Genomic DNA, 19,593 nt, shown 5'->3' with positions numbered 1-19,593 from the left:
GATCAAGCTCTGATTTAACAAAACAACACTACTCTGCACTGATGTCAGGTCCTATTATAATAATTATGTCCATTCTCCAGACAATGTACAACTCAGAGAGTGAACAAATGAGACCAAATAGAAACACACTATCAGATTTCAATTAACTTTTTTTTTTCTCCACATGAGTCCACAGTATAGATTAGAATGGGATCGCAGATATAATAAATAAGAGGGGCCCGTGAAATTGAAAAGGTTGGGAGATCAGGATAATTGCATTAGCTAAGCTTAACATTCCACTACTACTACTACTACTACTTACCACCATCTGTGGCTGTAGAATCCAACCAGGTGTGGAGTTCCTTTATTGTAGTTTCCAAACTTTCCACTGAAGATTGGAACAGAATATCAATCCATAGATTGGTGGCAGTGGACAGCGGACGTCCTGGACTAGCTGGCAGAGCTGCTAGTATCCTCTTGGAGGGGGGTTTCTCTGGAGTTGTCAAAGGACGTTTCTCACAACTCTTGGCAGCAGTGGAGTAGGAGTCTAGCAGCTTCTCTTCCTCCTGCAATGAGTGGATGTCTCTGGTGGTGAATGATGGGACTGTCTGGTCAAAGGTTAATGAACTCGTAAGTGTTTGGTGGTAGTCTTGGTGGTAGTCCTTCATACAGAGGTCATCATCTTGCTGAGCATCGTCTGCAGAAAAGATGTCAATAAGTAAGCATATTAACAGGCAGCTTGCCCCGTGATCACAACTACAACTACTACAAGATCTGCCTCACAATCACTTCACACCATGGCTTCACACTGCCCACACACACACACACACACACACACACACACACACACACACACACACACACACACACACACACACACACACACACACACACACTCTCTCTCTCTCTCTCATCTGCATTATTTTTTGGTCCCCTGACTCTCCTCAATACACTTCACCTGGAATTGCTCCTGAAGTGTTCATGGCATTATATTATTTCTGTGTTATTTCAGGAAACAAGATTTCCTACAGATTAAGTGAGAGAAATGCAGCAGTCAAATTGAATGATGATGATTGTGACCTCAGTGGAGAGGACACTGGTACAGTGTCCTATCCTATGGGACAGATCTCATGGGCACGCAGTCACGCACACATAGACACCAAGAGTTTAGTAGTTGTCTTAATACAGTAATCTTCCTAGTTGCCTTTCTTCCTGTCAAGTGTAGATGATATTGTTGTAGACAGTAAATGTTCTAATCTTTTAATTATTATGGGGTGGGGTGGGGTGGGGCCCGGGGGGCAGAACTTGCTCATGCATTCATTTAGGCTTTAGTAACTCCAGTTACTAATGTATTTCAAAGACTTCATTCACATTGTACACCTTCAAATGTCTTTAAATGTTTAAATACAGTATCAAACAGGGTTAAAAAGATCAACGTGAGTGAGCTTGTGGATTTTCTTTGCATGTATAAAATAACTCGATTTGATATATCTTTTTAAATATATATATTTTAAATGTCCTCACCTATTCAATTAAACAAAAAAGAATTATAGATATTTTCAGCCCTAGTAGGTAAGACATAAGTATGGTCTCTTTTGTAACTATTCCACCGTTGCATTGCATCAGTATTACACGTTAAAAGCTTGACCTTTCATAGTGAGACACTACAGAAAATAAAATAAAATAAGTCAGACACGCATCACATCCTTTAATCCAGTTTATTTGTCCTCAGCAGAAAATGGAACAGGATAAAATAAGAATTATGTTTTTTTTTTTAATACACTTAACTAAATAATACAGCTATGCTAGGTGTAAGTAACTCAAACCGATATGAGGTTAAATAATCATCTTCTTTTAAAATTGTAACGTACAGAAAAGATGTTCCATTTCTTATTAGCAATCAAAATGGGGATCAGGGGTTGTTCATTTTCTCCAATCCTTTCAAAACAAGAACCAGGCAGAAATAGCTCCACACTTGAAACGAAACTCCCTTTGTCCCTCACTGGAGAAGAGAGTGGTGAAGAGAGAGGGAGGGAGGGCGGTTATATTTACAGAAAATAGCAGATCTACATGCTCACAACGTAACTTGTAGATCTGCTATGACTATAAATTCAGCCTGATGTGTGCATAGAGCAGGAAATACCTTCTCATCTACAGAGCACAATGTACGGTTAACTCCCTGCGACCTTCAGTACTCTCAGCCTGCCAATACATACGCGTTAGCAACAATAAGAAGCCTACTACCAATTACATTTGTACACTTCATACTTGGATTTTGTTACACTCATGTTAAAACACACTTTCCCGGCCCAAAAAAAGAAAAAAATAAGACTTCTGAATAAAAGGAAGTTTACCTGCCAAAGTGAGCATGAGATTAATTTACCAGCCACACTTTAATTTACATTTCAGCAGTTAGCTGGAGGTAATGTCATACTCTGTGTGCATGATATTTAGCATAGTTGAACAGTATGAGCGATTCAATGGCGCGACAACACAATCCACTCTGTAGGTTACATTATTGCAAAAACTCATTTTCCCCATAAGCAACAAAAACACTATCTCATCTCCCCTTTAATGACTTTAGCACTCTGAAATCTGTATCTCAAAAGACTAAAGCCTCCATCATTACATTATCTGACCTGCTGTGAGGGCTGAAAGGAGGAAAACTACAACAGTACCTTCTTCAACAACTCTGAAATGTACGATGCATCTAAAATAGCAAATATTTTGCATCTACGGAAATCATCAACTTTTCCTGAATAACAAAGTCAAATATTTATGAAATACCCCATTAACCAACTGAGCCCTATATACTTTGTCTTATGATGAATAGGAACATTAGCCAATCTACCCACTTTCACCGTGGCATCCCTACTTTGGGCACTTTTTTTAAAGGAAAATCTGAAACATTCCGGCATTAAATTTTCTGCCATTTCTGATTTTTTTTTAAACATTACAAAATATTTTGGATTTTCTTTTCAAAATGTGCTCAAAACATGGACACCAAGGTGAAAGTGGTTAAGAGTAGATGTTCGTTGATAAAGTATAGGAGGGTGTCACGCTGTGTAGGTGCATAGAGAAATAAGCAAGAAACAATGGCTACGGAAAAAAAGAGAACAGCACTCAATTCAGCCAACAGTCTCACTAATATTTGAAATTGTCTGTGGACTGGGTAGAAGAGAGGTGGAAAATGGACAGCTGCATGTTAGCTTTTTAAAATAATTTGTTTGGTAAACAAAGAAAAGATTAAGATGAAATAATGGAGATCACTTCATCTTTACCCACAGAACCATCAAAGCCTTTGCTATACAGCCCCCCTGGTGGACAGTTGAGTTATTTGTGACAGTTCAAACTTAATTATAAATGGTGACAATCTCCCAGTAAAGCTAGAAATCAGAAACACAACTGTGAATCTGTGAGGTCATCAGAGTTGCCCAAAATATACAGCCAAGTTACTTTTTGGAACAGAAAGATTCCTCCAAAAGGGTGTCGCTTATCTGGTAAACAAAACAAAAATCTCTTTAATGCATGTTATGTCATGCCTCAATACTAACATCGCAATTTTTTTGTTTCTAGCTTCGTGGGACAGCAGTGAATCTGCACTAATAACTTATATCCTAACAAGTGTACTTGTGTTCCTTCTCAAAGGTAAAATATCCACCGTTTTCAAAACAAAATGACATCTTCTTACACAGGCACAGCTACAGTACTTACCATTAAACTAAATAATGGAACTTTTCTTTAATTAGTCAATTAAATTCCCTGCCATGCCAAATGTTTACTAATTTTCACAAAGAGGGTCGTCTATTTGTTGAAATATCTGCAAAAGTCAGATAAAAATCCTTTGTTTAAATAAAAAAAAATGATATTTACCGTTTTGGGCTACAACTCATAACGTATATTATTCTCTTGTACTCCTGAGAAAATGTCATTAGTGTAATGAAAATGAGGCAGACACCTCCCTTTAAGTCAAGTAGAGAAACAATGCACAGTAAAATCCTCAGTGTTCATTTATCCAAGGACCCTTATGGGTCTATTTGCATAAATCCAAGGATTTTTTTACAGTGTAAACTTAATAAACAGGGTGGATGTGATACAGGTCTGCCACGGGCACGTGCCAAATGACAGCACGTCATTATTTTGTACACCCTCTAGTCCAGTGTTTGTCACTGGTGGGGAGTTGGACCAAAAAGTGTGTCTTGAGATGCTCTTGCCAGGTCGCAGACAAATAATAACTTTAACAGAGGAGTTATTGTGCTATTCTTAGCACGCCAAGTCCTGATTTTCCTGGTTTGTTCTCACAGGTGAGACCAGCTGCAAACGGCTTCTCCAAAAAGATAAAGGAAACCCAGATCTACTTAACATTAAACATGCCAATACTAAATCAAAAGACTTAATACCACTACACAGTAAAACTCTGAGAGCTTACAGATGTAACCTTACAGGTCCATTTGGATAATTTCGTATGCTTTCATAGTTAAAGAAACACTGAATTTGTCTGTGTACCGTTATCGCATTAACAAATGGCGCACTGCTCACAACCTGAATACACTCACATGACCGTGTAAAATCCAAACCACTAGGTTGAGATGGGACCACAACGGGGCGATACAATAAGGTTAACAGTTTTGATAGTCACAGGAAAACAGCTAGTCAATTTAGTAGTTTCCTGTAATCGGCCACTTAACCATGCACTCATCTCTTAGAAAAAAAGAATGCGGGGCTAACAGAGAAGACACACACCCCTCTTAAATTAATGACAACCTGAGGTTTGGTAATGGAATTCACCACATCCACAAAGTGATGTGGGGGGGCAAGTCTGCTAACCATAGATCTAGAGCGAAACGGTTGACGGTTCAGTGTCTGTTTTCGGTAACTTTTCTATAGTGATACAAGGAGTGTGAGCAAAGAAGAGGAATTTGCTGCGGTGGCTTCGCTCTGCAACAGATTGTGACCGACCGATCCTTCTCCACACAGAGTCCTCTTTGATGAGTGGCTGTGTTAATGCTGTGTGGTGTGTGTATTCATGTGTATACCACAGTGCGGCTCCACAGACTAGTAGCCACAAGGGTCCAAACCCACACCCCCTGAGAGTGGTGTTGTCCACAGTTATGGTCCAAACAGCATTCCTGGCCAGGGTATCAAGACTTCAAAACAAGGACTGGGTCACACTCAGATCCAGAATTATAGGGTAAAAAAATGCAGGCTATTGCGATCATGCTTCCTCCCTTCACCAAGTCCTCTGTCCCCCTTCCTTCCCTCTTTACTCCCTTCTCCAACATTTTAAGTGCCTCGTCTTTCTGATTGGATGGCTGGCTGGCCAGCATGGGTGAAATTGCCCAGTGGTTCTCAAACTGTAGTCCAGGGACCCACATGGGGTCCTTGAGGTGATGTGGGTCTGTTACTCAAGAGTGTACAAATGGAACGGAGTGTCCATTTGGTTCCATTTGTACACCGTCAGAGTAAGGATTTTATACTGTAGACTGGTGTCCCAGAGATCAAACTGGTATCAAATGTGGGTCCATGGCCTAATGCATATCAAACTGGAGAGGGATGCTTGAAATTAAAACGTTTGAGAACCACTGACACAGCCCGATCAGGAGCACTCCTCGCCGATGCGTTGGCACGAACGGCCCACCTTGCGGTCGAGCTTCACCATCTTGAGCACGGCCTCCTGGCGCCCGCGGCCCAGGTGGTCGAACATGCAGTCATGCTGTTCCGGGAGACGGTGGAGCATGCAGAACACGTAGCCTGGAGGACGAACAGGGAAAGGAGAGGAGAGAGAGAGAGCGATGTGATCAACATGGAATACAGTTAATAGAAATGATCAAAGTTGATCGGACTCCGTCTGCACAGGCTTTTTGTGGGTTCAAAGGGAAGATATTTGGTGAAGAGGGGAAAAAGGAGCGGACTAGGTATACGATGTTGTCGATGGTCTGCAAGCATAAACTGCACAGAGTTCCCCGACAGAACTATCTGAATTTTAATCTTAATTAAAACAATAACACCACCAGAGGCAGTGCTTCATCATGGTTATTGGCACGGCTGTGCTGCGACATGGGCACAATGTGAGGTAGAGTGGCATTGCCCTGCAGAGCCGTGCCAATAACCACAATAAAGCACGATCTCCAGTCTTTTATTGGTTTCATACAACAGCACACTGTCACTTAAGCATACAGTGCACAGTGATGTTTGATATCTGCTGCTAAAGGACCTGTTCCAAGAGACCATACGCACAGCGGTCTGTTTCTAGATCTGCAGCTATACACATAAAACTGTGTTTTATTTTATACCTGCTGGATCAGTTTCTATAGCTGCACAAGAAGCATTTATGCATTGCCATTTACATTGGGGCTCATTTATTTTCCTTTCTATCATTCTCTTTCGCTATTCCAATTCTTCCCTGAAACTAATAATAACTAAAGTATTAATTCCAGACACTCCTTTATATCTGTAACCATGCGATGTTAATGAAACTGTACTGGTCGCTCTAGACACAATCTTCAAATGCTTTTGGCCAACAGTGAGTACATCAGTGCTGAAAAGCCACAGAAAATAAATGAAATGTTCTGCCTATACTCACTACTCTTTTGCCTTTGCAGTTTCGTAAAAAGGTCCTACATTAATCAAATTCGTCAAAGCCTATCTAGGTAGCTTGCTGTTTAATAGAAATGGAAAGATTTTGATTTTAAAGATATTAAAATATTTCCGCGAACCAAACAGATGGCTTCCTGTGTAGAACTTTTACAGGGCATAATTGTAGAAGATTGTGGACTACTTGTCTGGCTTGAGAGACTAGCACTGCACTGACAGGTTCCAAATTAAAGGAAAACAATAAATAAACGAGAGTAGAAACATAACGAATGCAGATGCATCCATACATGTGGCCTGCACAAGAAAATTAAGCAATTAACATTTGGTCATGGTTATATATAAATGCTGAGCAGATCCAGTAGACTACAATTTCAGATCAAAACAAAAGGCAATCCAAGTGACTATGGGTCCTGTATGTGTGCGTGTGTAAAAAGTGTAGAAAAGAAATATGATATATATGTACATACAAATATCACAGATTTAGTATTTGGAATAGATTATTGACTGATATTTATTGATGCTTCTTCCTACTCCTTTTGAATAGGTTTTGAATTATTTGCTTATTTGTTTTTAAAATTGCTTTATTCAAAATAAACATTTCAATCAATCAATCAATGAAAGCAAGTTTGTTATTGTGGCACAGATGGCAGGAGATTAATTTACGAAGTGTTTTGATAGGAACAGTGACTAAAGTGACACGTGATTTTGATCTTATGAGAGATATGAAGTACTGACCACAGCGACAGGAGCCCAGCTCTTGCTGTACCAGCTCTAGTTTGGTTTGGCAGCGGTAGCAGCGTCTGCGATTTTTCTGTTTGGGCCCCGAACCTCCAGGGGCCCCTTCCTGGCTCGCCGCCACCTCCTCATCTTCTTCTTCCGTCCGCGGCCGTTTCTCCGGAGATGCCTCGCTCTCTGGCCCTGAGGCTGAAAAAATAGAAAGCAAAGACGTCAGAGAAGATGAAATTGTGATGTGTGGGGTCTATAGCTTGACAGATGAACAAACTTATTTTGGAAAAGAAAAAGGAAAGGCAGAATTCAAAAGTGACGTACAACTACAATTTATAGATTCTCACACGAGGAATCTGGGAAAGATGTATAGAGTCAGACAAATATATCGGCAATTGTCTGTCTCTTTTTATGACATCGGTATGGTCAAGGGCTGATGACGTTTCGAGATATATGGGAGAGGGGTAACCTCACGTCACCAGGCTTTCCACCTCGGAGGAAAGCCTGGTCTGTGTTACAAAACTGGTCTGGAGTGGATGTTATCGCTACGTCATGTTGCATTATTGTTTTGTAGTCATCAGGCAGGAACAATCAATCTGATTTATTTTTCTTTTACATGAGTTGCACGTGTTACATCACGTGCACGTCGGATGCAAAAAAATAAAAACATAAATAAATAAAAACCAAAATATATATATATTTTTAATCCAATTTTAATAGAATCTCGTAATCTCGTTTTGGCACAGTAGCTATTTTCTCTTTTCAGCACTGAGTGGGTTAATTGTGAATTGAGTTTGTGTTTACCTATCAAAAGGTTATTTACTAAATGTTCTCAAATAGTAACTTAACTCCATCTCTACCGGTGTTTTTCCACCCCCCCCATCACGGTACAAAGGCACAAATTAAATCCGAAATGTGGATGGCAGAAAATCCACCAGGGACAGCGATTCTAGTCGGATTTATGGAGGTTTGAAAATCCTCCCTTCCACTGGTTTGCACTGTGAATATATTTGCAATCCCATAGCTGGAACGGTGGGGCGTTGTTATGGGAACCATCAATCATTATATAGACGGAGTATATGTTGGGGTACGTGGGGGGGTACCTTGGGGGAAGAGTTAATAGAAACCTTTTTGGCCAAATATCTGTGAAACCATCCGCAATAGGCAGTCTAGGAATCTCCGAAATCAGGATTGGACCCAAGAATCTGGCATTGTTCGACCTCTAAAGGGCTGGGCAAGACCTACTCTGTTGATTGTCTAAACAAGTGATGGAAGATCACTGGAGAGTTCACACGCAGGAAGCCCCGCCTTTCTAGACACTGTCTGCCTTAGGTCGAGGCCAGGCTTTTCTCTTTGCAGATGAGTAAGACTGGGAACAAGGCTACTAAAGAGCACAGTACCTGAGTCACGGGGGCGCTTTGTGGGTGTGCAGAGCGTTCCTTGGGCCGTTTCTGTACATGATACGCCTGTGGAAAATTATATTTGAAAGGTCATACAATTTATAGAGTTAACTTATATTCAAACAATCATTCAGTTACAGTACATGGTTTGGAAACTTAAATAGACAGCTTTCTTTTCGTTAATTCTATTATCTCTCCACCGTAAGAGTGATTGAACATTTAAAGTAGTCTCTTGGCATAGTACCATTTAGTAGACTTGCAAGTCTCTCTCTAGAAACTGAAGATATCCTATAGCTTTCTGTGTTAACTTAATTTTACACTGTAACACTGAGTTATAGACCTAATAGGGTCCATTTGGTATCAATTCTTTAACTGGGGAGTGGGGACCCCCTGAAACCCCCTCAAGGACACCTTGGGGTCCCCAGGGTTACATGTTGAAAACCAGTGCCATAGAAAATAAGACATAAGAAGAGTGATAGCCCCATCTTACCTTCCCTTGTGCTGGGAAAAGAGGGAGAGGGGTTCTCAGTCGATGGCACCTCCAAGGTGGCGGATGAGGACGACGACGATGAAGAGGACAGGGATTGGCTACCACTACTGCTGTTCACGTCGCTACTGAAGACAGGAGACTGGCTGCTCGCAGTGCTTTGGATGGCATTGGAGCTGCACTCCTCCTCTGGCTGCTTCTTCTCAATGTCTGGGGCCAAGAGAAGCATGTTGAATCAAAATAAGAATAAGAATGCCTGATTGAAACGCCGTAGAGTGACGTGTCACTTGCCGACAAGAACTGAGCTTCAAGCTAACAGCTAGCTCTTAGCTTAAAAGTGCAAGACCACTTTGGTAGAGGGTTGGTTTGTGTAGTTACCTTGCCATGATGTAACTCCAAATGTAGATAAGAAATCAAAATAATTGCTCCAGTGATTAGAAATTGATCGTTCAAAATATGCTCCTCATTGACTTGCATTGTACACTGAAACAGCTCTCAAAGTCACTTTTTTTAGTATGTAAACAAACAAAGTTGATTCAGACAATATAGAACATCACCAAAACTATTATTTTTGTATTAAAACAAAATTTACTTCCTGTTGATTTTACTATTTGAAGATCTGGATCCGGATCGGGTATTCTTCCTAATAGAAATGGCGTTGATCTCTTTAAATAAAAAAATAAAAGTGAGTTGTGGTGATGTTTGTATAGTCTGAATCAACGTTATGTTTGTTTACGTACTAAAAGAGTGACTTTAAGAGCCGTTTCAATGTATAATTCAAATTAATGAGGAGCATATTTTTTTCTAATCACTGGAGCAAATATCTTTTATTTCTTGTCCACATTTGGAGCACATGGCAAGGTAACTACTAGCCGGGGGTCCACAGGCCCAAAAGCAAGAAATAGAGATTAACCTGTGATTTTTATTTGTGTTTTTTCTATTAATTTGGTCATTAGGGTCCACAGAATGAGAGGCCTGCTCTGCAGGAAACACAGCAAAACAAAGTGATGGCCATTTTTGTATACCACACCATATCCAACCTATAAAAGGAAACATTGTCCTAATTTCATTATGTTTAAGTAGCATGTGACATGTCAAACTAGGGGGTTTTCATGATTCTGAATCCATTCCAAGCAATTCGTTTTACACAAAAAACACTCCTTTGGCTAAAAACAGCCATAGCCACTGACCTCAGCACATTTGTGCTCACCTCATCACATTTGTGATGACGGCTAAGGCCATTTTTAGCCCATGGAGTGTTTTTCGTGCAAAACTAATGCTTATAGATTCAGAATCATGGAAACCCAGTAGTTTGACATGTCACATGCTACTTAAAGCATGATGAAATTTGGAAAATGTTGCCTATATTGTCTATGGTGTGGTATACAAAAATGCCCATAACTCTTTTTTTCGCAATGTTTCCGGCAGAGCAGGCCTGTCATTCTGTGGACCCTAATAACCAAATTAATAGAAAAAACACAAATAAAAAGTACAGCAAGACATCACAGGTCCTCTCAGATTTTGGGCCCGTGGCTCGCCGACTATACACAAACTAAACCTCTACCAAAGTAATAAAAACGTCTGGGTTTCCAAGGAGCACTACTGGATGCAAAGTGTTATTACAGGAAGCTCAAAATGTAGTTTATCCCCTGCCAAGGCACAGCCAAGTTGTGGCGCTTGTGTGAGGGACCCAGGTTTGCATCCTGGAGAGGAAATGAAGGCTACAGATTGCAGGTTTAACCACAATCACTGTGATTTGGTCAGGTCATAGTCAAATTATTTAAAAAATAATTTGAATAGGGCTTAAGGGGTTAAGCAAGACATACAGAGAGCACACAATCAGAGACAATAGCTGACTTGTAACATTTTGAGAAGCAGCTCAGTGAACATGATGACCTAGTGAAACATCAGTAATAATAAAATAATGCAGATTTTGTGACCGAGGTATGAGAGTGCACTTGTCAGTGACTAAATATAGGAGAAAAAGTAACCCAGAAAAGCTAGGGATATTTTCCCAGGGTTACTCAATGGCTAGGATTTGACACTGCCATGACAGTGTGGTGAAATGTGTGTAGAGCGTGGCACAAGTACTCCCACGTTTGAAGGTTCCTTGCCTAACGAACACTGAGCGAGCCGTTCTGAATGGGCAGAGCTTTTTAATATTCAATCATGCATTGCCAAAGCCAACTTACAGACTATTTAGAATGTATTGTAAGGTGTGCTCAGAGATTATTATAATTTTTTATAGATAGTTTCGGCCTCTGGGGACTTCATCAGGTGTACTTGAATACACCAGACGCACTTCAAAACTGGTGTGGTTCACACTTCTTCCGAAGCTGGAGGGCTCGATGGAACCATGCACTGGACAGCCTAATTTTCAGCTTTACCCTCTCCTCCAGACACAAGTGTAGTCTAACCCATTTCTGCTGGGCCTCTGCACTCATGTGCATTGAGTCTATTCTGAGCACTGGAGCTGTCTGTGATGGAAAACACACAGGAGATACGTTGTGGGGTCTTCATTGTCTCTGGACACCTTGACTGCCAGGGTTCAAGAACAAACTCAACTGAACCCTCACAATCTGGATACAGTTTGTTATATTTATAAGTACACAGCATCCTCAAGTGTTAATATTTAACTCAAGAGTGTGTACATTTTAACCGCATCACCCCAATCACAGCATAAAGGTCAATTCATAATGTTTGGTGCAACTTGTTGCATGATGAAATGAAAACGGTAGGTGACTAGGTGTAGGACATTTGTGAGCATAAAATGTTGCATACTCTGATTGGTTGGGAAGACAAAGCGAGCTTCACTACCAGAGAGATGCAGGAGACTGTACAGTACATTCACGTACTTTATTAATGTAACATTTGGTTGCAACATTCACTTTAATATTTGGTTGCGACGATGTTGGCGAGTTGCTCAAAACTCGTGAGGCTCGATGCAACGTGATGTTCAACAATTGTTGTGGCAAGCATAAACGGTTGGCTGTTGACTTCATTGACACTCAATGAAGTTACTGTAGCATGAAGCACTGAGCTGCTTTCAAGGAGGAAATGTGGGCCTCCATGACTCTTGATTTCCTGATGAGATTATTAATGTCACATCAACAGTGCCACTGAGGAGATATTCTGTTTATGTTTACCAGCAGAATATTTTAAAACAAGAGTGAATAGTTTGTGCCTCTATAGCTAGTTTGCATTCTTAGCATTCCACTTTGAAACTCGCTGGTACAGTCAGTTTGCACTTTGCCTTCAGCAAAAGCTGGTTCTGTCCTGTGGCTTCTTAAATGTTGTCAAGAATAAGCAACAACAAACTTACCGGCATAACACTTGGAGCAGAGGTTCATGGTTTTGCTAGAGCTGAAGAATGAGAGAGAGAGAGAAAAAAAAAAGTTAGAAACATGGAACGGCATAGATTGATTGATTGTCAAGTTACTTGCTCCGTTTTCCCTCCTCTACAAATATCTTTGCCAAAAATAGCAGATGTACAAGCTTGTAGATGTATTTTTTTCAGAATGTTCACCTATTAAGTATACATGCCTAAAATAGAGATGCATGGGTTCATGTGGTTAAAAATCCCACATTATAAAAAACACATTTTCAGTGCTCACTGTGATGGCATTAAAACTACAGTACATCTCCCAGCTAGACCGGGAGACATGGCATTAACACTACATCTCCCAGGGGCGAACCCAGGACACAGCAGAAGTAGGCTACATCTCCTAGGTGTGTAGGTGTCTTGGGGTCTCTTACGACTTCCCTGAAGAAGGAATGTCAAGGGAGCTCTGCTCATCCTGTTGCTACTCCTGACACAGATAACAATATACAAATGAGTATGTGAACAGGATGGAAATTTTCACCATTTACCATTTTGTTTTTATGTCAGAAATAATGATGCCACTACTTGACTCCAACACAGGGTTGTTATGTTGCCACTCAAGAGTAGTTTAACTACACACAGGATAGTTACATCAGATGGGCAATTAAACAAAACATATTGAGGCCGATATGAGAACCAAAATCCGACTTAATCTTGCTCATATAGGTTACTCAAATATATACATACTGTACATCAAATGGTCATGTAATATACATCTTTATTATCATTATTATTATTACAATAATGACCGTAAGCTACTGTGGCGTCAGTACTGCTGTATGGGGCCGAGACATGGACCCTCACAGTACAACAGGAAAAAGCCCTGAATGGAGTCTACACAAGAATGTTATGAATGGCACTAGGTGTCACATGGACGGACCGCATCAGAAATGTGGACCTCTATGGGGAACTACCACGCGTCACTGACAAAGTCAGAGAGAGAAGGATGAGGCTGGCAGGGCAGGCACGCAGAACTTGAGGAATGTAAATCGACTCTATGGGGGCCAACCCAGGGCAAAGCCAGGAGGGGAAAGAGGCGTACCACCTATGTAGATGTGCTGCGGTGTGACAGCTTGGCTGACAACACTACAGATTTCAAGAACCTGATGTTGGATAGTAAATTGTGGAGGGCAGCGATCCAGGAATCCTGAGTTGGTGTTGGCTAGACCTCACTCTCGCAGTAACTAACCAATTATAATGAACTGAATCAATTAGTCTGATTAACCACTTAACTCTGTATTATACCTTGTTATACAATGTAATGGTTGTGGGCAAAAAAGCTTGGCTATATTTCCTCTTTTATTAATATTTTATGAATTGTAGTCGAGGCACAAGTTTGGAATAATTGTGATATCGATTTTATGTCACATCTTGTGATGTGTCTCGAATCTCGACCCATTTCTGGTGCCACAGCATTTGGGTCGGTGTGATGGCTACGGATACTGTGGGGAAAATAAATAAGAGGGCAGTGGGATGATGGATGAAGGCCAAAAAAAGTGTGTGGCATAGCAGGTGACACAGGTTACTTATGAACTACATTATCACTGTGAGGAATGTTTAACTGGTAAATACGGCAGTGTTCTTTATCTCAACTCACTGTCAAATGCTTAACTGTGTATGTACACTCTGCTGGCCAATGAGCTGCTGGATTAGTACGGTTGGTTAAGTGTATCAGTCAGAGGAATTACAGCAGTAATTTTATGGGCTAAGACACCTTCACCACACAGAATTTCTCAGCTCTGTGATTTGAACATTTGAACCGATGGCAACGATATCCATGATATGGAAATAGGTTTCCATTAGTTATTATTTTTTCTCAGACTCGATAAAACCGGATTGAATTCTGGATAGGCCAATCTTTTTATTTGGGCTGCCAGTCTGAACAACAGTGTTGCTTGATACTTCATGTGAGGGCCTGTTGTGCTTGTTCCATGTGTAACTACACAATGTGACGTTGATATCTCTACACCACTGCCACTCAGATAAATTCCTGGAAGTGGATACCATTATCCAATTTGGATAAGAAACTGTTAAGCTTGTAAATGCATGACAAGGTGCTAGGAGAGAATAGTTTAACACACACACACAGCTACCAACATCTCGGTGGCAAACAGATGATTGAAATTGAATTAAATAAGTGACAACATATTTTGCAAGTTAGCCGCTGCATCGTGCCATATTGTAGGGCAGAACACATGAGAATACTACGGATGGATCACTCTTTGTGTTAAGGGTCTCGTATTAGAAAAGATTCGTAAATTTAGCTCCAAACATAACACGCATGCTCCAGCATCCTGCTTTACAAAGGACTGCCAATGAGAGGTCTGATAGCTACAATAACATCATATGGAAATCAGGTACTGCAGATTACTCCATAGTTTGTTTTAAAGTGGTAAGAGTTCTTCCAAATTGAGTCGCTGCTGCTGCTACCTGCATGTACTGTATATCTGTGAAGACATGTTGCATTCCACTGAAATTCCCATTTAATAAAAATATAGGCCTATGACAAAGCGAATACATTTGATCTCACCGCAAAAATGTGTACAGTATTCAGTTTTCATTCATTACCCCCCTTTCTATAATAACAATTATTGTAATAAAAGTACAAAAACTATTTTTCTAGCATTATATAAAAATGCCTATTAAATGTTACAAAATCCAGATGATAGGACCCTTTGTGTACTAAAAGAAATGAGAATGATAAAATTCAGGTATTTCCTTTAGTCTAAAATATCTGAATAACATTTTGAAAATAAGTCTTGCTTCAATTTTCCAGAGGTAGGTCCATTCCCCACCTTCTGGACCTCTCGTCCACACGAACGGCAACACAATGCATCAGCCCGGCTGTTTCTGTCAGCCATGAGCCCTGTCAATAGCTCCGAGTGCAGCTCCATAGGCCTTTCATTGTATCTATATATGTCTATATACATTATCCCGCTTATTACACGAAACGGTCGAGAAATGACAGAGTTACCGTGTGGGGGAATTAGCATTTAGCAGACACCTCTCTCTCTCTCGCTCTCTGTGTAATTAGCAGGCAACAGCGCCACTTTTGCCCCTACTGGTACTCTAAACATAGGGACGGACATAGGGACAGGTACGTGGACAACTGGACATAGGGACAGGTACGTGGACATAGGGACATTGCTGTTCCTTGGAGTGGTTGCACCACTCAAAAAGAAAAGAAGAAGCACTTTGTGGGTCCTTTATGTAGAAAACTGCAGACAGGTGCTCTTTGAAGAGGGTTTCAATAATACAGCAACAAGAGTTCTTTAAAAGTTCTATACCTTAGGCTTTGAGTAAAGATCAATGTGGAACGAGGTAAGAAGGTGGCGAACTTTAAAGAGGATCCAAGGCAGCTCTGTGCAATTCATTTAGAAAAAAAAAAAAAAAAGGATTTAAAAAAAAAACGACCAGCGCGTTTCGGCCTGCATGGGCCTTCATCAGGGTCAACTGACTACCCATTTACGGGTACTGCGGATGTTGAGAACCAAAACCACTTGAACCCTAGTATCCATACTCTTGGCATGTCATAATAGGTGAACATTTGGCAAATATACTGTAGGTCTACAAGCTGAAGACACGTTTGTGAGCTTGTAGATACGGCTAATTTGGGAAAAGATAGTGTGTAAAAGGAAAAATGGAGGGGACCAAGTATATTACTGTATGCTACAGGGGGAGGCCGGTCAATGAAATATATAGGAGCTACCGTATGAAGACATGACCAAAACAGGGATGTCAGGTTAAGTCAAATGGTGAGATTTAGATTTAGATAATAATTATAAGACCAATTCATTGTCCAACGTGGGGGTTGCATAGTCAACACTTCCTGCCCTGGTGGTTATAGCTTTACGAGCACAGCCGTTAACACTCATTATCATTAAATGATATAATCTCCTGGTAGGCCTAAAGCAAGGACTTTGGATAATGTCCTTACATGTGTATGTGGGAATGTACTTAAAGCACTGAAGACATTTTGTCCAACTATTACACAAACATACATAGCCAAACTAGCCGAACATAATCCTGGTATGATTTGCAACACTATGTGTGTTTACAGCTGAGTCATTGGTTCAATCAAATGCTATCCAGACTGGTAAATATAACTACAAGGGAGAACACTAAACACAGACAGTAATAGTATTATATAGAATTAATTTCCCTGAATAATCCTTTCCTAGCATCTGGTACATCAATAGTCCAGTTAGGCCTAGAAATGTAAGTCCATTAAAATGATATTTCCCAATCATATATACTCTAGTATGTGTGCTGCCAAATCTTTCTTTAGAAGGTGTGCATATGTAAACCAGCCACTGGTTGAATGAAGGCAGCTAATTACTCAAATGTTTGGGGGTTTTTTCTTACCCCCATGTGTTTTAAAATAGGTTTGTCAGAGTTGGATAAGTAGCAACAACAAAAACATATCAAAAGGAAAACCAAAAACTGTAAAATGGTGTTGAAGTTACTATTTGTATTCTATGCTAGGGGGTAGAATATGGTGGACACAGGTGTTATTTCCGAGACCATAACCATGCTGCCATTTGCGTCACCTGACATTGACAGGTGTGTGAGTGTGACAGATCGGCGTTTCCTACCCGAACAGAACGATTCGAGGCTGTATGTTTTTAGGAGACAAAATAAATTCGTCATGTCATAAGGCGGATCGATTAATGCGTCGACTGTTGACAAAAATCTCGGCATTTCTCAAGTATAGCACAGCCAAATGTTTGCCATTGCCACGGCTTGACATTAATAGTGGATTACATCCGGTATGTAAAAGACATCGAACACTTGACAAGAAATAATGCATTAGTGACACAAAACAACTCAAATGAAGCCAGGAACATATTGCTAGCCATAATAACATATCGGTATATATTAACGCCTTTCTTTACCAAAATATGTACATTATTTGTCTCAACCATGGTTGTTTTTCGGTCGACAAGTGACTCGGGAGGGGGTGGGGGTGAATTTAAAAGGAACCTGGCGTCAATAAATCATCTCCAATCTTTGGATACGTCACCTCCTGATAAGCAAGCTTGAAAACACACAAACAACGTCAACATTAGACGTTTCATATCCACACTAAACGGACAGCAGCAGTTTGGTACAGTTAAAATACAGTAGATAGTATTTCCAAAGCCAACACAAAAAGGTATTAACTTCCCAACCCCCACTCGGCCTCTCTGCACAACAGAACAACAACAATGGGGCTTTGGTAAAGGCTACTAAACGCCGTGAGGATATATTATTTTGTAACAGTTTTGCACGTTTTATAACGTCAACCGTGCCTGTTTTTAAACCACAATGAAAACAATAACACTTGTTTCGAACGCTTACATAGACGATTGTGTTCTGTTTGAGTTGAAAGGTGCAGTCACTCTGGGTGTGCTAAGCGGCTAAAATGATCCCCCACCCTGATGAAAACTCCACGAGAAAATGTTTTAACATCAAATTCAAACAGCCCCACCACCCCAAAAAGGCAAAAACGACCCAACGTGACGACAAGCCCACAAATAGTCACGATGTGACCGGTTGTGGATTTGTAGATTTTCGGTTATTATTTTAAATGGGCTTAAATGGCCATCACGGGTCCCCGTTTGAAAACATTGTCACAACACGTTAACGATCATAAAAACCCCGGAATGTTGGTTCTTCTTACCCCCAGAATCCACATGGACATCGGGGTGGCAGACTGGATGCTTCGCTGCGTTCACTCGTATCTCCCATGACTGAAAACAAAACGATCCTTCCCTTTACGCGAGGCTGGAGGATGTGTCCGGGGCCTGTATGTTTGTATGGAGCTCCTTTCAGTCTCAACGGAGCCGTAGTTTGAAACAAATAGATAACAGTGATAAAAGATCCTCTACGTTTCAGAAGTCCCTCAACAATAAAGCAACAAAACCACGCCAAGAACCGAGGAGACGACTCGCGTCGTCGTCGAAGGACTCCAAATCACGATCGGTCTTTAAAAGCGGGTTTGAAAAAATATATAAATGGATTGATCATTCGTTCAACCGTCCGTCCTCTCACGGTACTCAATGCGATCAGCTGGACGCTTCGACGTTTACGACTACGAGCACACAGCACTGTATGAGGGGAGGGGGATGTGTAACTCGGAACTCCCAAACTGGTATCCGATGTTAAAACGCCGAGAAAGAAACTAACAATGTAATGTAACGAGTACGTTAGATAAACGTGGAAGTCTGGAAGAGAAAGAATCGATAGTGTCGAATCTTCCCTTGAATACCTTCAAAGGAAAAAATATATATAATACAATTGGCATCCCTGTTTAGGACCTCCCCATTCACACGTCGCCGTATGGGTGGTCCTAAATGTCAATAATAATGAGCAGTACCCCAAGTTGTAAATAGTACCATATTTCTCCCTGGAAATTAAAACGTCTGGGTTTCCGAGGCTATATTTATCCTGGCCTGGCGTCCTTATTTTGGGGGAAATGTGAAAGAACAAAAAAAACAGCTGATCTAAAAGCTCACAACACCATACAATAGAGCTTAAATCGTTATTGGCGAATGGGAAGCAGGCTACAGCAATACAATTTATTTGCGACGATTACTCACAAATAAATGACTGTATAGGCTATAAGTATTCACTGGTAGCCTACTGCTGAAACGCTTCTTGTTGATTTTAAAATGTTGTAGTCTACTGGGCAGTTTTTAGCATGATGAAAATGAAAATCTTAATAAAAAACAATAGTTTACTAATGCATTGCAATAAGGCCTTTTACTGTAGCAAGACAATTTTCCCGAACCAGTAACAATACAAACCCAGCATCAAATTTATATTTAAAATTTTAAACATTTGCAGTAAACAGGGAATCTATTAAATCACTGCTCTAAGTACAATGTATTTAAAATAGCAGAAGCAGATACATCACCAATGTTTAGTGCTTACTAGACATTCTCAAATATAACAGAGGACAGAAGGGTAACATCTCTCAGCTGTATGTTAAATGGCAGTGAATAAAACAGGTAAACTCCAGGGGCTGTCAAATGGTTTCACAC

The 19,593-nt window shown here is 40.5% G+C and overlaps 1 protein-coding gene across 1 annotated transcript; it reads right to left on the bottom strand.

Moving 5' to 3' along the window:
- Window positions 1–1,683: 1,683 nt before the first annotated feature.
- LOC310876495 (AN1-type zinc finger protein 3-like) lies at window positions 1,684–18,821 on the bottom strand. The gene is made up of 6 exons (XM_083790043.1): window positions 18,231–18,821; window positions 12,509–12,549; window positions 9,190–9,396; window positions 8,700–8,765; window positions 7,309–7,497; window positions 1,684–5,730 (listed from the first exon to the last, which is right to left on the bottom strand). Exons 1-6 carry the CDS (start codon window positions 18,296–18,298, stop codon window positions 5,576–5,578), a joined length of 726 nt encoding a protein of 241 aa, XP_083646169.1. The 5' UTR covers window positions 18,299–18,821; the 3' UTR covers window positions 1,684–5,575.
- Between the last annotated feature and the right edge of the window lie 772 nt (window positions 18,822–19,593).

Source organism: Protomyctophum parallelum (assembly GCF_964188405.1).
Source record: "Protomyctophum parallelum genome assembly, chromosome: 19".
In the NCBI taxonomy this organism is placed as follows: domain Eukaryota; kingdom Metazoa; phylum Chordata; class Actinopteri; order Myctophiformes; family Myctophidae; genus Protomyctophum; species Protomyctophum parallelum.
This window is presented reverse-complemented; position numbering and strand designations above follow the sequence as displayed.